We start from the raw sequence: 15,631 nt of genomic DNA, 5'->3' as shown, positions 1-15,631 counted from the left end.
CCCCATATCTCATTCTGTAACTGTCAGATTGACATGAAATTTGATGTGTCTCCGTTTCAGTATAATATCTAGTCGTCTGAGTCTTGGTTTTTGGATTGACCTTTTATTTTTGAAGTTATTAATACTGAAATCGGAAGGTCCATATATTTTTCGTAAAATTCACGTTTTATCAAAATAAAATCAAAAGTAAAAATAAAAAGAGAAAATCCTGACAGAGTTTAATGGAGTTTGTGCTAACCTTTAGATAGCTATTTCAATCGCATTAATAGGGCTTTTTGTTTAAGAGAAATTCTTGATTAAAAAAAAGACAATTTTAGCCTCAAAACGCTGATATTACGTCACTCGTGTTACACTGTGACTACAAACTTTGAAAAATTGTTTGGCTTGCTAGACCTTTTCTTTTAGTTAATAGGAAATTTCATTAGCTGCATTTGTTTTGGACTTTTTCGTTAATATCCAAGATCCCTTAAGTAATTCTTTCTGCCAGTTAAACAGTTTTTTTGTGAAAATTTAATTTTTAACTTATTGGCATTTTCAAGGTGTGACTTTGAAGTTCCTCGAAGACCCATGCTAGTCACACTTTCTGAAAATCCATGATATGTTTATTTTATTATTGAAAATTGATGGTCATTATGCTGTTAACCATTATGTAATATTCCATCAGAATAGAAGAAAATTCTGGGAGCTGCTGCCATGATGACCATTATGGGAAAACCAAGTTACTTAGGATTGCCAAAAAGAAATACAGGGCTAAAATGCTGCCTCAGTTGGAAAAGCAGTCTAATTGGCTTCTTTTTGTGAAAGTTATACATTTTCAAAGTGTAACTTGAACTCCCATGGGCCTGAAGCCTTATGCTTGTTACACATTTTACTTACATTGGTATTACCTGTTGAGCATAATAAAAATTTGATGTTGAATTTGCAGTTTAACATAATGTACTTTTGCATCAGAATTGACAGTAGCCTATTTTGTGCAGTTATTTCCTGCTTTTTGTCTGTACATTTGACAGCTTTGCTGCCTTGTTTCTTTAACCTATTCATATCTCTGTGTGAGATTACTCATGGAATTCCCTTACTGTGAAACAGAAAGTACATGGATAAAGAAAGGAAATTTTACTGAAGGTGCTTATTTCCCTCAAGTGGTTGGCCTGGTAGCTTGACTTGGGTCACATCTCTATCATCTTAATGGGCTAGGGATGTGAGGGATGAGCACAGCCTTAGGAAGGTTGACTAACTGCTCAGCAATGTCTCCACGCCACTGGGATGGTAATTGTGTGGTGATATAGGGAAATATTCCTTGTTTTATTCTAAATGCATTGCAGTTGGAGATAAACTTATGCTGTGGTGGTTTTTAGAAGGAAATGATAACAGTGCAAGTCTGCTTGTGCACTAGGAATTTACCACATTAGTGGAGCATTTTTTCTTTGTTCAGAAACAGTGTATCAATTACCATAGAATAATGAATTTTTAATGGCAATTTCATTTTCATTTGCCAAGATATGACTTTAACATCATAGGCCTTGGAAGTAAGTATTGAGATCACATTTACATGATTTTATATAGGGGGGGGGGGGGTTGAGACTAGATATAGGATAGATCCCCCTTTTGAACTGTTCACATGTAAATGCACATGCCACAGTGCCATGTGTTTTTTGTACATTTTTTCATACCAGTAGGCATCTACCTATTGGTCAGTTGGTGCTTGCCTGGCAATCAGAGCTTGCATTTTTTCCCCTTAGACTTGAAAATTATGTATAATAGAAAAAACTCAGATGGCAACTTAAAATTTATTTACATTTGAAAGTAATTACTTGGAAAATGGAATCGTTTTTTTAAAAGCCTGACTTTGAATGTTCAAATCAGTTACTCCACACTGCTTTTTAGCTATTTTTACTGAATGTTTATGACAAATAAAATAGTTCATAGAATTTATTTTACTTATATAACATTGATATTCTTCACCTAAGGGGTGTTAGTTTTGCCATGGCCACTTCTGCAACAAAGGCTTTTCTTTTGGCTTGTAATTGCACTACTAGTAATAATAACTTCCAGGTAAATTTTTAAGAGGATTCTAATAGCATTAGGTGGTTGTCAAAGTCTACCACTGTGTCCAAGTCTCCAAACACCTGCCAGTCTTTGTGCTATTGTTCAAAAGAAAGGGATTGGTGCTAGATATGATATTAGCTGAAAGGCAAAAGCTGAAAAGTCTCCCCATTATTTATTGCCTTATGACCCTATCTGGCTCTTCAAGTTACATTGAAATGTGGCTTTGGATTATCATAATGTAAACTTGCCATGGTCACTTCTAATTTTGTTCTTTATAGCCGTACTTCATGGGACATTTTATATTATCGCCCCCTCCCTTTGGTGTCCTTTTTTTTATTACCTAGAAGGAAGGTAAGATAATGAGCAATTAACAAAGTAGATAACAAAATTGAAATTGAATAGTTGGAACACATGCAGTCGAACTTTAATGCAGAGTAGATAAGAAAACAAACATTCAGAAAAAATATCAAACTGAAGCTGTGGCAGTTTAAGTTGATGATTTATGTACATCTCAGTATTAAGCCTCATTGCAAAGATCAAATTTGTAACAGCATACTTAATAGAATTTTTCTAACCCCCTTTCAGGCAATTTTCTAGATTTGGATTATCATAAATATTATCCAAGGCACCCAGGCAGATTATGTTAAAATATTAGTTATGTAATGAGCTGTGGGCAGGTGTTGACCTGGGGTCAGACAACCACAATAGACACTGAGCTACACATACACAGAGAGCTGTTGTATATCTGAGAAACATGACTCTACTCGTACCTTTCTGTTATCGGCCATTGGGAATTTACTAGTTTGATTGTGGTTCAAATGGAAAGGACTAGGGTGTTTAACACACTTTTTGGTATTTGTTAAGCTCCATTTGAAATGTAGAATATGTGCGCTGATATGATCTGCCCCAGAAGATGATCTGATATGCATGTACAGTACTACAAATTTAACCCAGATTAAGATCAATTTTATCTTCTCAGATAAATGTCTTAATCAGCCCTTCCTTTTGGAGTATCTTCTTATGACAATATGCTGCAAGATGTACTGCAGTGATGTTGTTTAAATATACTAATTATCTGAATTCAAATTTAGAGTTCAGTCAGGATAAGAAGATTGTTTGCAAGTTAAAAAATAAAAATAAAAGTGCTCATAGATTTTCATCAGCATTTAGTTATGTCAGGGATATAGGAGCTCAGTTTACTTTCTCTAAGACCCCTTTCTCATAGACACCATTGATCTATGTCAATCAATCCAACTCTGTGGAGACTCTCGTTTAGTGCAATCAGCTAAACGGAATGACAGTCCTTGTGGTTGAGTCGAATACAGAAAAGATGTGATTATACAGGTATGTTGGAAATAAGAAGAGGCATTTCATTCAGTTAAGCTGATTGCACTTGGTGAGAGTCCCGCAGAGTTGGATTGAACTTTGTAGACCAGTAGCGTCTGTGTGAAGGGAGCCTAAGGCTCTATTCCCATAGATTTTAGATCGATCTATCCCCGGGAGTCTCACTAGATTACTTTCAGATAATCCGACTTAAATGTCCGTCCCGCCTACTACAAGCTGTAAGGGTGTAATTAACTTTCGTGTCCGCCCGGCTGACAGCTATTTAGCGTGAACCCCCAGGGAGTTAGGTCGATCTAAACTAGGTCGATCTAATCTATGGAAATGGGGTGTAAGTGTCTTGAGTGTGGTAGCACTGAAATTGGGAGCAGGTGGTGTTCTTCTCCAGTGAGCATGGACAAAGACTTGTCTGCCTCTGGAGTTTTGTGCACAGATACAGTTAGGAACATGTGATGGTTTTGTCACAACTATTACTAGCAGAGAAATATGTTGTCACAGCTGTATGTGGTGTTATGAAAAATGCCCATCTTGCGTGTATGGCCTTTGTTAGCACATGGAAAAAGTGAAATATTTTGGATTACTTTGCTTAGTCTGGCAATCCTTTTGCTGTATTGGCACTAACTGGAGTTGTGAAATCTGAATTTTTTTATAAATCATCTTATGGTTCGGCCTATAGTTTGATAAACTGTCATTTGCAAACATTGCTGCAAACATTACTTACTGTTTCATCATCCACCTAGAACTCTCCAGATTTAAGACAAAAAGCAATATTAAAATGTTGAACTTGTCATTTATAGTGGTATAATGGTATTGATAATTATTAATGCTCTCCTTCCCCATGCTCAGCAAATAATCAAATATATAGTTAAATACCATTTTTATGTACAGACACAGATGTGTCTGTACATATTGCCATCACCTGCGTCTGTCGTCGCCGTCGCCGATGCCGGCGCCGTGCACTTTCCTTGTAAACACGATAAGTGGAGGGCAGTTTTACTTTTTGGCTTAATATTTACAGAGCTGATGAATATTCATAAAACGCAGGTCAAGTTCGAAAACCAGCATGATCGGGCCATTATTGTAGAAGTTATGCTGTTTTTTCACTTTTCAGCATATATGCAACCCTGTAAACACATTTTAAGGAAAACCGTTAGGCCTGTTGTCATGAAACTCACAGGAGTAATTAATCTTACTAAAACACAGGTCAAGTTCGAAAATCGGCATGATCGGGCCACTATTTTAGTAGTTATGCTGTTTTTTTCATTTTTCAGCATATATACAACACTGTAAACACAATATAAGAAAAACAGATAGGCCAATTGTCATTTAACTCACAGGAGTGGTCAATCTTACTAAAACACAGGTTGAGTTCGAAAATCAGCATAATCGGGCCATTATTTTAGAAGTTATGCTGTTTTTTCAAATTTCCTCAGATTCAACTGTTAGGCATGTTAACAGTCTCATTAATGAACTAATAAGATACGTAAAAGTGTTTGTTTGACATTTCCTGCATCTTTACAACATTGTTAGTTGATTATGTAAAAATGATGGTAAACTTGTTATCGTGTATTATGTAATAAAGTTTCCAAAATGGAAATAAACTCATATCATTGCAGTTTGTCAGATTCAATCATTCACTATGTTCAGAAACTCAGAATGGAGGAAATTGGACATTTAACACTGTTGTATTGATATTTTTCCCATCTCATCAATTTTCTTAGTTGATCATATAAAAATGGCAGTAAACGGTTAATTTTGTTTTATGTTAAAAAAAGTGTTAAAAATGGAAAAAAAACATTTCAGAACAGTGCTGTCTTGTTTACATTCTGGCATTTTCAAGTTGTGACTTGGAAGTTCCATGGGCCTGAAGACCTTTGCTAGTCACATTTTCTGAATATCCATGATACTAATATTTTATTATTAAAAATTGATGGTCATTATGCTGTTAAACATTATGTAATATTGCATCAAAATTTGAAAAAAAACTATTTTGGGCACTGCTCCCATGATGACCATTTAAGAAAAACCATGTCACTTACTGTTCTCAAACAGTACAGTAAATATGTACAGATGTGTCTGTACATATTGCCATCACCTGCGTCTGTCGTCGCCGTCGCCGGTGCCGACACCGTGCACTTTCATTGTAAACATGATAAGTGGAAGGCAGTTTTACTTTTTGGCTGTATATTTACAGAGCTGATGAATATTCATAAAACGCAGGTCAAGTTAAAAAATCAGCATGATCGGGCCATTATTGTAGAAGTTATGCTGTTTTTTCACTTTTCAGCATATATGCAACACTGTAAACACATTTTAAGGAAAACCGATAGGCCTGTTGTCATGAAAATCACAGGAGTAATTGATCTTACTATAACACAGGTCAAGTTCGAAAATCGGCATGTTCCACGGGCTTGAAGACCCATGCTAGTCACATTTTCTGAAAATCCATGATACGTGTATTTTATTATTAAAAATTAACGGTCATTTTGCTGTTAACCATTATGTAATATTGCATCAGAATAGAAGAAAACACAATTTTGGGTGCTGCTGCCAAGATGACCATTATGGGAAAACCATGTTACTTATGATTGTCAAACTTTCAAAAAAGAAATACAGGACTAAAATGCAGAGTAATTGATCTTACTAAAACGCAGGTCAAGTTCAAAAATCGGCATGATCGGGCCACTATTTTAGTAGTTATGCTTTTTTTTTCACTTTTCAGCATATATGCAACACTGTAAACACAATATAAGAAAAACAGATAGGCCAATTGTCATTAAACTCACAGGAGTGGTCATTCCTGCTAAATCGCAGGTTGAGTTCAAAAATCAGCATAATCGGGCCATTATTTTAAAGAAATGCCGTTTTTATGTACAGACACAGATGTAATTTTACCTGTTGAGCATAATTAAAATTTGATGTTGAATTTGCAGTTTAACAAAATGTACTTTTGCATCAGAATTGACAGTAGCCTTTTTTGTTATGTACAGACACAGATGTGTCTGTACATATTGCCATCACCTGCGTCTGTCGTCGCCGTCGCCGTCCCTGTCGCCGTCCCTGTCGCCGTCGATGTCGCCGTCGCCGTCGCCATGCACTTTCATCGTTAACACGATAAGTGGAAGACAGTTTTACTTTTTGGCTTTATATTTACAGAGCTGATGAATATTCATAAAACGCAGGTCAAGTTCGAAAATCAGCATGTTTGGGCAATTATTGTAGTATTTATGCTATGTTTTCACTTTTTAGCATATATGCAACACTGTTAACACATTTCAAGGAAAACCGATAGGCCTGTTGTCATGAAACTCACAGGAGTAATTAATCTTACTAAAACGCAGATCAAGTTCGAAAATCGGCATGATCGGGCCACTATTTTATTAGTTATGCTGTTTTTTCACTTTTCAGCATATGTGCAACACTGTTAACACATTTCAAGGAAAACCGATAGACCTGTTGTCATGAAACTCACAGGAGTAATTAATCTTACTAAAATGCAGGTCAAGTTCGAAAATCAGCATAATCGGGCCATTATTTTATAAGTTATGCTGTTTTTAAACATTTCCTCAGATTCAATTCTTAGGCATGTTAACAGTCTCATTATTTAACTAATAAGATTCGTAAAAGTGTTTGTTTGACATTTCCTGCATCTTTACAACATTGTTAGTTGATTATGTAAAAATGATGGTAAACTTGTTATCATGTATTGTATAATAGAGTTTCAAAAATGGAAATAAACTCATATCATTGCAGTTTGTCAGATTCATTCATTGACTATGTTCAGAAACTCAGAATGGAGGAAATTGGACATTAAACACTGTTCTATTGATATTTTTCCCATCTCATCAATTTTCTTAGTTGATCATATATAAATGGCAGTAAATTGTTAATTTTGTTATATGTTAAAAAATTGTTAAAAATGGAAAAAAAACATTTCAGGACAGTGCTGTCTTGTCTACATTTTGGCATTTTCAAGGTGTGACTTTGAAGTTCCTTTGGCCTGAAGACCTTTGCTAGGAACATTTTCTGAATATCCATGATACTAATATTTTATTATTAAAAATTGATGGTAATTATCCTGTTAAACATTATGTAATATTGCATCAAAATTTGAAGACACCCCTATTTTGGACACTGCTCCCATGATGAACATTTAAGGAAAACCATGTCACTTACTGTTCTCAAACTTGCAGGAAGAAACATGAGACTTAAATAAAGCTTCAGTGGGCAATGAAGACTATTTGGTAATTTTTTCTGGCAGTTAATCAGTTTTTTGTGAAAATTTAATTTTTCACATATTGGCATTTTCAAGGTGTGACTTAGAACCTCCACGGGCTTGAAGACCCATACTAGTCACATTTTCTGAAAATCCATGATACATATATTTTATTATGTACAGACACAGATATGTATGTACATATTGCCATCACCTGCGCCTGTCGTCGCCGTTGACGATCATGTCGCCGTCACTGTTGCCGTGCACTTTCAGCATTAACACCATAAGTGGAAGACAGTTTTACTTTTTGGCTTTATATTTACAGAGCTGATGAGTATTCATAAAATGCAGATCAAGTTCGAAAATAAGCATGATCGGGCCATTATTGTAGAAGTTATGCTTTTTTTTCACTTTTCAGCATATATGCAACATCGTTAACACATTTCAATAAAAACCGATAGGCCTGTTGTCATGAAACTCATAGGGGTAATCAATCTTACTAAAACGCAGGTCAAGTTCGAAAATCGGCATGATCGGGCCACTATTTTATAAGTTATGCTGTTTTTTCACATTTCCTCAGATTCAATTCTTAGGCATGTTAACAGTCTCATTATTTAACTAATAAGATTCGTAAAAGTGTTTGTTTGACATTTCCTGCATCTTTACAAAATTGTTAGTTGATTATGTAAAAATGATGGTAAACTTGTTATCATGTATTGTATAATAGTGTTTCAAAAATGGAAATAAACTCATATCATTGCAGTTTGTCAGATTCATTCATTGACTATGTTCAGAAACTCAGAATGGAGGAAATTGGACATTAAACACTGTTCTATTGATATTTTTCCCATCTCATCAATTTTCTTAGTTGATCATATATAAATGGCAGTAAATTGTTAATTTTGTTATATGTTAAAAAATTGTTAAAAATGGAAAAAAACACATTTCAGGACAGTGCTGTCTTGTCTACATTTTGGCATTTTCAAGGTGTGACTTTGAAGTTCCTTTGGCCTAAAGACCTTTGCTAGGAACATTTTCTGAATATCCATGATACTAATATTTTATTATTAAAAATTGATGGTAATTATCCTGTTAAACATTATGTAATAGTGCATCAAAATTTGAAGACACCCCTATTTTGGACACTGCTCCCATGATGACCATTTAAGGAAAACCATGTCACTTACTGTTCTCAAACTTAGAAGAAACATGAGACTTAAATAAAGCTTCAGTGGGCAATGAAGACTATTTGGTAAATTTTTCTGGCAGTTAATCAGTTTTTTGTGAAAATTTAATTTTTCACATATTGGCATTTTCAAGGTGTGACTTAGAACCTCCACGAGCTTGAAGACCCATGCTAATCACATTTTCTGAAAATCCACGATACGGATCTTTTATTATTAAAAACTGATGGTCATTATGCTGTTAAGCATTACTTAATATTGCATTAAAGCAATAATAACTCTTCATTTCGGCCAAAAAATGAATTTTCCTGGAGTAAACAACAATTTTCCCATACTTACCAATGGTTAATGAATCCATTTTTACATTCAAAGTTAGTCCCTGGTTTTTTTCTAAAAAGTTTGGTTTTTTGTTAAAATCTCTTAAGAGATTTTAACAGAGTATAGACATCAATGGAGGTCACATGGTCTAAAGACAAGTTTAGATATCAGAATAAAATCTATAACTGCTGTTTTTGTGGTAAAACAGAATATATTATATTTCTATGAGTTATTCACAAGGTTTTTATTGTGAAATATAGATCTCGTACGAAGAGTTATTATCCCTTTAAAATAGAAGAAAACACAATTTTGGGTGCTGCTGCCATGATGACCATTATGGGAAAACCATGTTACTTATGATTGTCAAACTTTCAAAAAAGAAACAAAGGACTAAAATGCAGCCTGAGTTGGAAAAGCAGTCTAATTGGCTTCTTTTTCTGGAAGTTATACATTTTAGTGAAATATTCATTTTTATCATGTTGGCATATTCATTGTGGGAATCGAAGCTCCCATGGACATGAAGCCAAATGGTAATCAAATTTTCTACATGTCCATGCTATTTATAGTCAATAATCAAAAATTGGTGATAATTATTCTGTAATTTATTATGTAATGTTACATCAAAATTGACAAAAATCTTTTTGCACTGCTACTACAAACATTATGAAAAGAAAACTATGTTACTTATTATTATTTTCAACTTACAAGTATGATTTGTAGGATTGGCATGCAGTTCAAATTAGAAAGCCAGCTCAAATGGGTTATCATTTATTATTGAATTTAAGCAGTTTTATGTGAAATTTTCATTTTTCTCATTCTGGCATTTTCAAAGTGTGAACTTAAACTCCCATGGGCCTGAAGCCTTACGCTTGTTACACATTTCACTTACATTGGTATTACCTGTTGAGCATAATTAAAATTTGATGTTGAATTTGCAGTTAAGCATAATGTACTTTTGCATCAGAATTGAATGTAGCCTGTTTTGTGCATTGTTATTGTCTGCTTTTTGTCTGTACATTTGACAGCTTTGCTGCCTTGTTATTTCCTGCTTTTTGTCTGTACATTTGACAGCTTTGCTGCCTTGTTTAAAGTCATAGTCCTATCTAACTGAACAAGTACATTTGTATTAATTTAATTTTAGATGATAAATTTATGCTCTTTATTTTCCAGGTTTGGTGAGAACCACAATTCCTACTGCACGGTGGCCTCTTTCAAGGGGGACAGCAAAGAAAACAATGCCAACACAATCAACATAGAGGCCATGGTGGAGAAGACACAGAAGCACATGGCTGGCAGCGGGAGCAAGCAGGGACCCTTCAAGACCTTCCGCACCAACAAAAAGGGCAGCCATTTCCAACACCATCTTCAGAACAACTCCAAGAACAATAGCAACTACCAGTTGAGCAGCTTTAACATTCAACAACAGCCATTCTACAGCCAACATAACACCAAACCCAAGCATCAGCAGCACTATCAGAAGGGGTCAGGGGACCACCAGCAACAAGGCCAAGGTCATTTGAAGCACCAGCATCAAGCTTCCCTTCGTCCCTCCAAACCATTCCACTCCAAGGTCGGCCACTCTTCAGGATTTAATGCGCGGAAACAGGACAAGTTCCATTGGGTTAGAGGAGCAGATTTGGTTAAAGCATAATGGTGTATAAGAATTGAGACATGCCATGCTTTATTATATCTAAATATTGATATTCGTACAATGGACTAGATGTGCAACGGACACAAAGGGGACAGATATTTGCTTCCTGGATTTCACTTCCCCTCTTTTTCTAGATATGACACACTGACTTCCATGTGCTGTACTACTTTTGCCTTTAAATTGTGCCAAGGTTTGACTAGAAGATCTCAAAAGAAGAAACTGTTGAAAAACTCTTCATCCACCAGAACCTAATGAGTTAGGTGCTTGGCCTAAAGAAAATACTCCTTTCCTGGCCAGACATGGTGTTTAGTGACTTCCAAGTTAAATGAACAAGAATAGATAACAATAGCTATTGACTCCAGCATCTTCCTGGAAACTTGGTCTCTGTGAGACTTTACCTCTGTGGCAGGATAACAGAGAGAGAGAGAGAGAGAGAGAGAGAGGCAGAGAAATGTGCCTATCTGCGTTTCTTCAGCAAGATTGTGGAGTTTGATTGTATCAGGGAAATTTTACACTTGATCTCAGTACTTTGCACATAGTTAAGTTTGTTTGTGTGTGTTTTCTGTTAAAATTCAGTCACTGGGCAGCATTGGACAGATGGCACTGGAAAGTGAAATAAACATCATTATAGTATTATTGGTAACACATTGTATTCTGTCAAGCACTTACTTATGGATCTTAGGGAATTTTATTTTTCTTTTGCATGGAGACAAATGTACTCTGTCAAATCTTACAACTTGCAGTTAATGGCCAATTTAACAACTGTTTATTCATTTCTCACTTGAGAAGGCTGCACACCATGAAGCATAGCAGTAATACTTGTTACATTACCAAATACAAGGATCACAAGTTTAGATTGAACTTGATCATTTTTATAGTATCTTCCACAACATTTTAATTCAACCCAGTCACATTAGTGATAGTTTGTCACATTTGGGTTTGGCTTCAGCAGGTCAGGGAATTTCAGACAGGTGTCATTTCCAATGAAAAAATAACTAAGAAATAATCTCAAGACTGATCTCTGGATAGGATTACTATTATTATTTTTATTTTGAAATAAGGTTAAATAAGGGCTCTGAAGACTGTGATTTATTGTATGATTTTCTGACATCTTTTGTGATACTTTGGAATGCCAACATTTAACCGGTGAGATTTGTGTAAAAAGCACTTGGCTTGTTTTGCACCAGTTAGCTTCTGTAACACTTGATGAAATTGTGGGACGACAGATTTTTTTTTTTTTGCAGTTTTCGCAAATGAATGGTCGCTCTTTGTGTTTGTAGCACATCTGGACACCCCGTGTGTGTGGCTTATAGGCAACTTTTTTGTATTGGACAGAAAGTAAGCTGAATACTCGGGGTTATGGGTTTAAGACGAGATTAGGGTTAAGCCAGTTGAATTATGTAATCAGTGTTGTTGCTAATCATTCAGATTCTCAGATTAATTTATTGTCATTTTTACAGTAATTGAGAATTTAATTTTTCTCTAGCACAAGCTTTCAGCATTTTAATGTGTATTGAATCTGACAACATTTTCTCAGTTTTTCACAAAGAACTTGTTTCATATTGTTTGTATAATGTATTTTTTCGCTCTAAAATTGTGAATAGTGTACAAAATCTTTTGGACCATGTAGCTGTAGTGTACATTTGCACAATGCCATGTATTGTTTTGTACAGAAGGGAGGTTGCAGTTGTAACATAGTACATTATTATTGATACAGATAATATGTTAGTTTTCACCTGTGTCCCATTTTCCAATGAGTTAAAGGAATGTATACCATATTAAAATGGGTTCATCAGATGTAAAACCTGCAGTTTCATTCACACAGCCTTACTTCAATTTCAAGAAAATAAGTTTTGTTATACCATAGTAAGTACCATCATGTCAGCTATTGCCATATTGTAAAGCTACCAGCATTGGACGTGTTTGAAGGCAAAAACGTCCATATCATATGTAAGTGCCTCGCCAATTTTTGATGGGAAAATACGGCCATGTGGTGAATCACTTCATTCAAGATCATTGCAGTTCACTGTACATAGACAGCAACTTTCCCTTAAGAGGATTGTACATATCAATACAAGGTACTCCTACTTTGATTTTGTTCCTAAAGATAAACTATATGTGAAAATGACATAATTTTGTAAGGAGTTGATTGTACTCTAGTGTATCACATGGTTTCAGCAATTTGCAGTATATCATATGTGTATATTTTACTCTAGAGATGGATAGGAAACGGGCAATTTTAGGTCACTTATTGCACTGGGTATCTATATTATAAGCTATCAAAAGAAACTAGATGCTAGACAACACTTCACTGGGGTAGGGGACATTAAATTTGCTAATATTAAAACAACATTGTTTCTTTGTTGGTCAGGTCATTGTAGTAGAAATAGATGATGTACGTCTAGATGTGTAGTGATAAGTTTGTGGTCATCTTGATGGACACTTGCTGATAGTGGACATCGTTCACCCTGTCCTCTGTTATCTGATTTCATGTGCATTATCACTAGCTCATTAATGATGCTTATATGTAGAGACATCCATTTTACTATTTTATCAGATTTTTATTTATGGATTTGCCAATAGAAGGTTATTAAATTGACTGTACATTATTTTCGTTATGATATGGAAAATATGTTTGAAACTGAGAAAATTGAGAAGAATGTTTTTTTTTTTTTTTTTTTTTTTTTTCGGTTAATTTGTAGAATAAGAGAGAAACGGTTTTTAAATGCATGATATGCAGACTGCTAGAAATGTGAAACATTGAGCACTGCAGGGCTGATTAAGGTGACTTAGATGGATAATTGTTTCAATTTTAACTAACCATAAAATTAACAGTGAACATTTACAATACCATGGTTTCACACAAACTAGAGTTTGTTATACAGTGCAGGTGGTTTCATGCATTCCTGCATTTAGATCTTGTGATCTCCTTGGGTGTTATTCCATTAACATGAGACAGAATGGTTTGAAGTTTGTTATTAATATTTAGAGATACTATAATTTTCATGCACAAAATATATGTATAACTGGATTTATGTTTATAGTAAGATATGGTTATGTAATTGCTTTGGTTGTTGTATCCACTGTGAATTTGCCAAACCATGGAAGGGGATTAACATGTAACACATTAGTAGGCTTAGGCTGCCTTAGCTCTTGAGTGGACCATCTCCATTTCATAGGTAATTTTGAAGGCACAGACTTGTGTTTTAGATATATAACATTTGCTCTGGCACTGGTAATTATATAATATAAAGGATTTGGGCTGATTATGGAACATGAGCTTTTCATTTAGTAATTTTAAACAATTGTATTGTGGTGCTCCAGCTGAACAGGTTCATTAAGTCAGCTTTGTGTGGTTTGGAATGGGGCTTGTCTTTATTGAGGAATCAAGTGCTGCCATCTGTTTATGTGACAGTAGGGATAAAGAGAGGGTTTTCTCTTTTGGTAAAGTTTTATGACTACTCAACGGGTGGATAGGATGTGACCATTTGCAGATACAAACAAATGATGATTGAAATGAGGACAAATTTATATAAAAAGACTTTCAGGACTATATGATTGAAATAATTATACTGTGGTGTTCATAGAGAATTTCTCATTGCAACAATTTCAGTCTAAGAATGACTGCACCTCCAATTGGAATACACTCACTGCCATTAGATTTTGCACTCTGGGCAAGAGCATTTTTATATTATGCTTAATGGCCTTAATTTAAAACTGAAGGCTAGGTAGAAAGAGTATGACTAAGGAACACGTAGACAACACATATGTCAACACAATGCTTTGTAATATAAATTTGTACAGCAATTGGTAGTTTTGTACTTTTGTAATTGCCAAAGACCAAATGGAATCTCTTGACTGTAACTATTTATGATATGCAGTTATTTAATGAAATGTGTAACTTTAACAGTTATCAATGGAGCTTGGAGTTTTATTAGCAGCTTCAGTAGAAATTTGGTTTATCTGTATGACAGACATTTGGTAATGTCATTATCTTGAAATCCAGTTTTTCATCAGCTCCTGTATTTTCCACTGCCTAAGGGAAGTGTTATGTAGTAAGATATAACTAACTGAAAACTCTGGCAATGTAGGTTCAAGGATAACAACTTGTGTACCTCTAAGCTAGGGACGCTCCATAAATAGTACATTTGCCCAGTTCTTGGCTTATTGTCAATGATGGGCCGAATGCTGTTGCTCTAGGACATGTTACACTAGGGTTTTCCTCTTTTACAATGCGGTTCCAACTGCCAATGTGCAAGTCTATATTGTTAAGAATGGGGAGCCAAGAGGTGAAGTTTTGTTTGTATAAATAATCACAATTTTTGCCATATTATTAGAAGGGGTGTTTTAGGGCAAGTTTCTATTCACTTGTTTTTTTTAACCTGCAAAGTTGCAGTTTCATGTTCTTTCGCATGAGATTTGAATTGAATGCAAACAATTAGTTTTTGTTGAGATAATTTAAAATTTTGCAGTAATTTGTCTGATGTTATGCTGAATAGCTTTTAAGTAACTAGCTTTTTGTGTTGGCAAGGTACGTATCTGTATTGTAGTATATGGTTTAGAATAACAGTGTGGGAATTTAACTGGTTTAATATTTTCACGTCTGTTGTAGTTGGCCAGACTGCCATTGAATGATGCCTCGTCCAACATAAAGCTACTTGATGTCTGGTTGATTAATCATTAATGAATTTTTAAGCATTCATGTGAGCTAGTGTTGTCACTGCTTTGTTACATGTGTTCATGAATGAATAAAGATGTCTTAATTCTATTGCAACATAAAGAAAACTCTTGTCTTTTACTTCCGGATATTTGAGATTGTGACAAATGTGAAAAGGGATTTTAGAAACCTCAAAATAATTGTGAACTTCGCGTGGA

The 15,631-nt window shown here is 34.9% G+C and overlaps 1 protein-coding gene and 1 long non-coding RNA gene across 2 annotated transcripts in view; both read left to right on the top strand.

Annotated features, from left to right (window-relative positions):
* Positions 1–15,541, top strand: part of LOC106162001 (maternal B9.15 protein) — a 38,439-nt gene extending 22,898 nt beyond the window's left edge. Inside the window, exon 3 of the mRNA XM_013539093.2 lies at positions 10,276–15,541. Coding sequence (XP_013394547.2) covers positions 10,276–10,756 — 481 coding nt within the window. The 3' untranslated portion in view covers positions 10,757–15,541. The remainder of the gene's footprint in view (positions 1–10,275) is intronic.
* LOC147760795 (uncharacterized) lies at positions 1,026–10,275 on the top strand. Its single transcript, XR_015335441.1, has 2 exons — positions 1,026–3,508; positions 3,724–10,275. It is a non-coding gene; the product is annotated as an uncharacterized LOC147760795 (long non-coding RNA).
* Positions 15,542–15,631: the final 90 nt, after the last annotated feature.

Source organism: Lingula anatina, chromosome 7 (genome assembly GCF_051362555.1).
Source record: "Lingula anatina isolate TDL-2025a chromosome 7, LinAna3.0, whole genome shotgun sequence".
Taxonomy (NCBI): domain Eukaryota; kingdom Metazoa; phylum Brachiopoda; class Lingulata; order Lingulida; family Lingulidae; genus Lingula; species Lingula anatina.
Note: the sequence above shows the minus strand (reverse complement) of the source record. Positions and strands in the feature narration are given on the sequence as shown.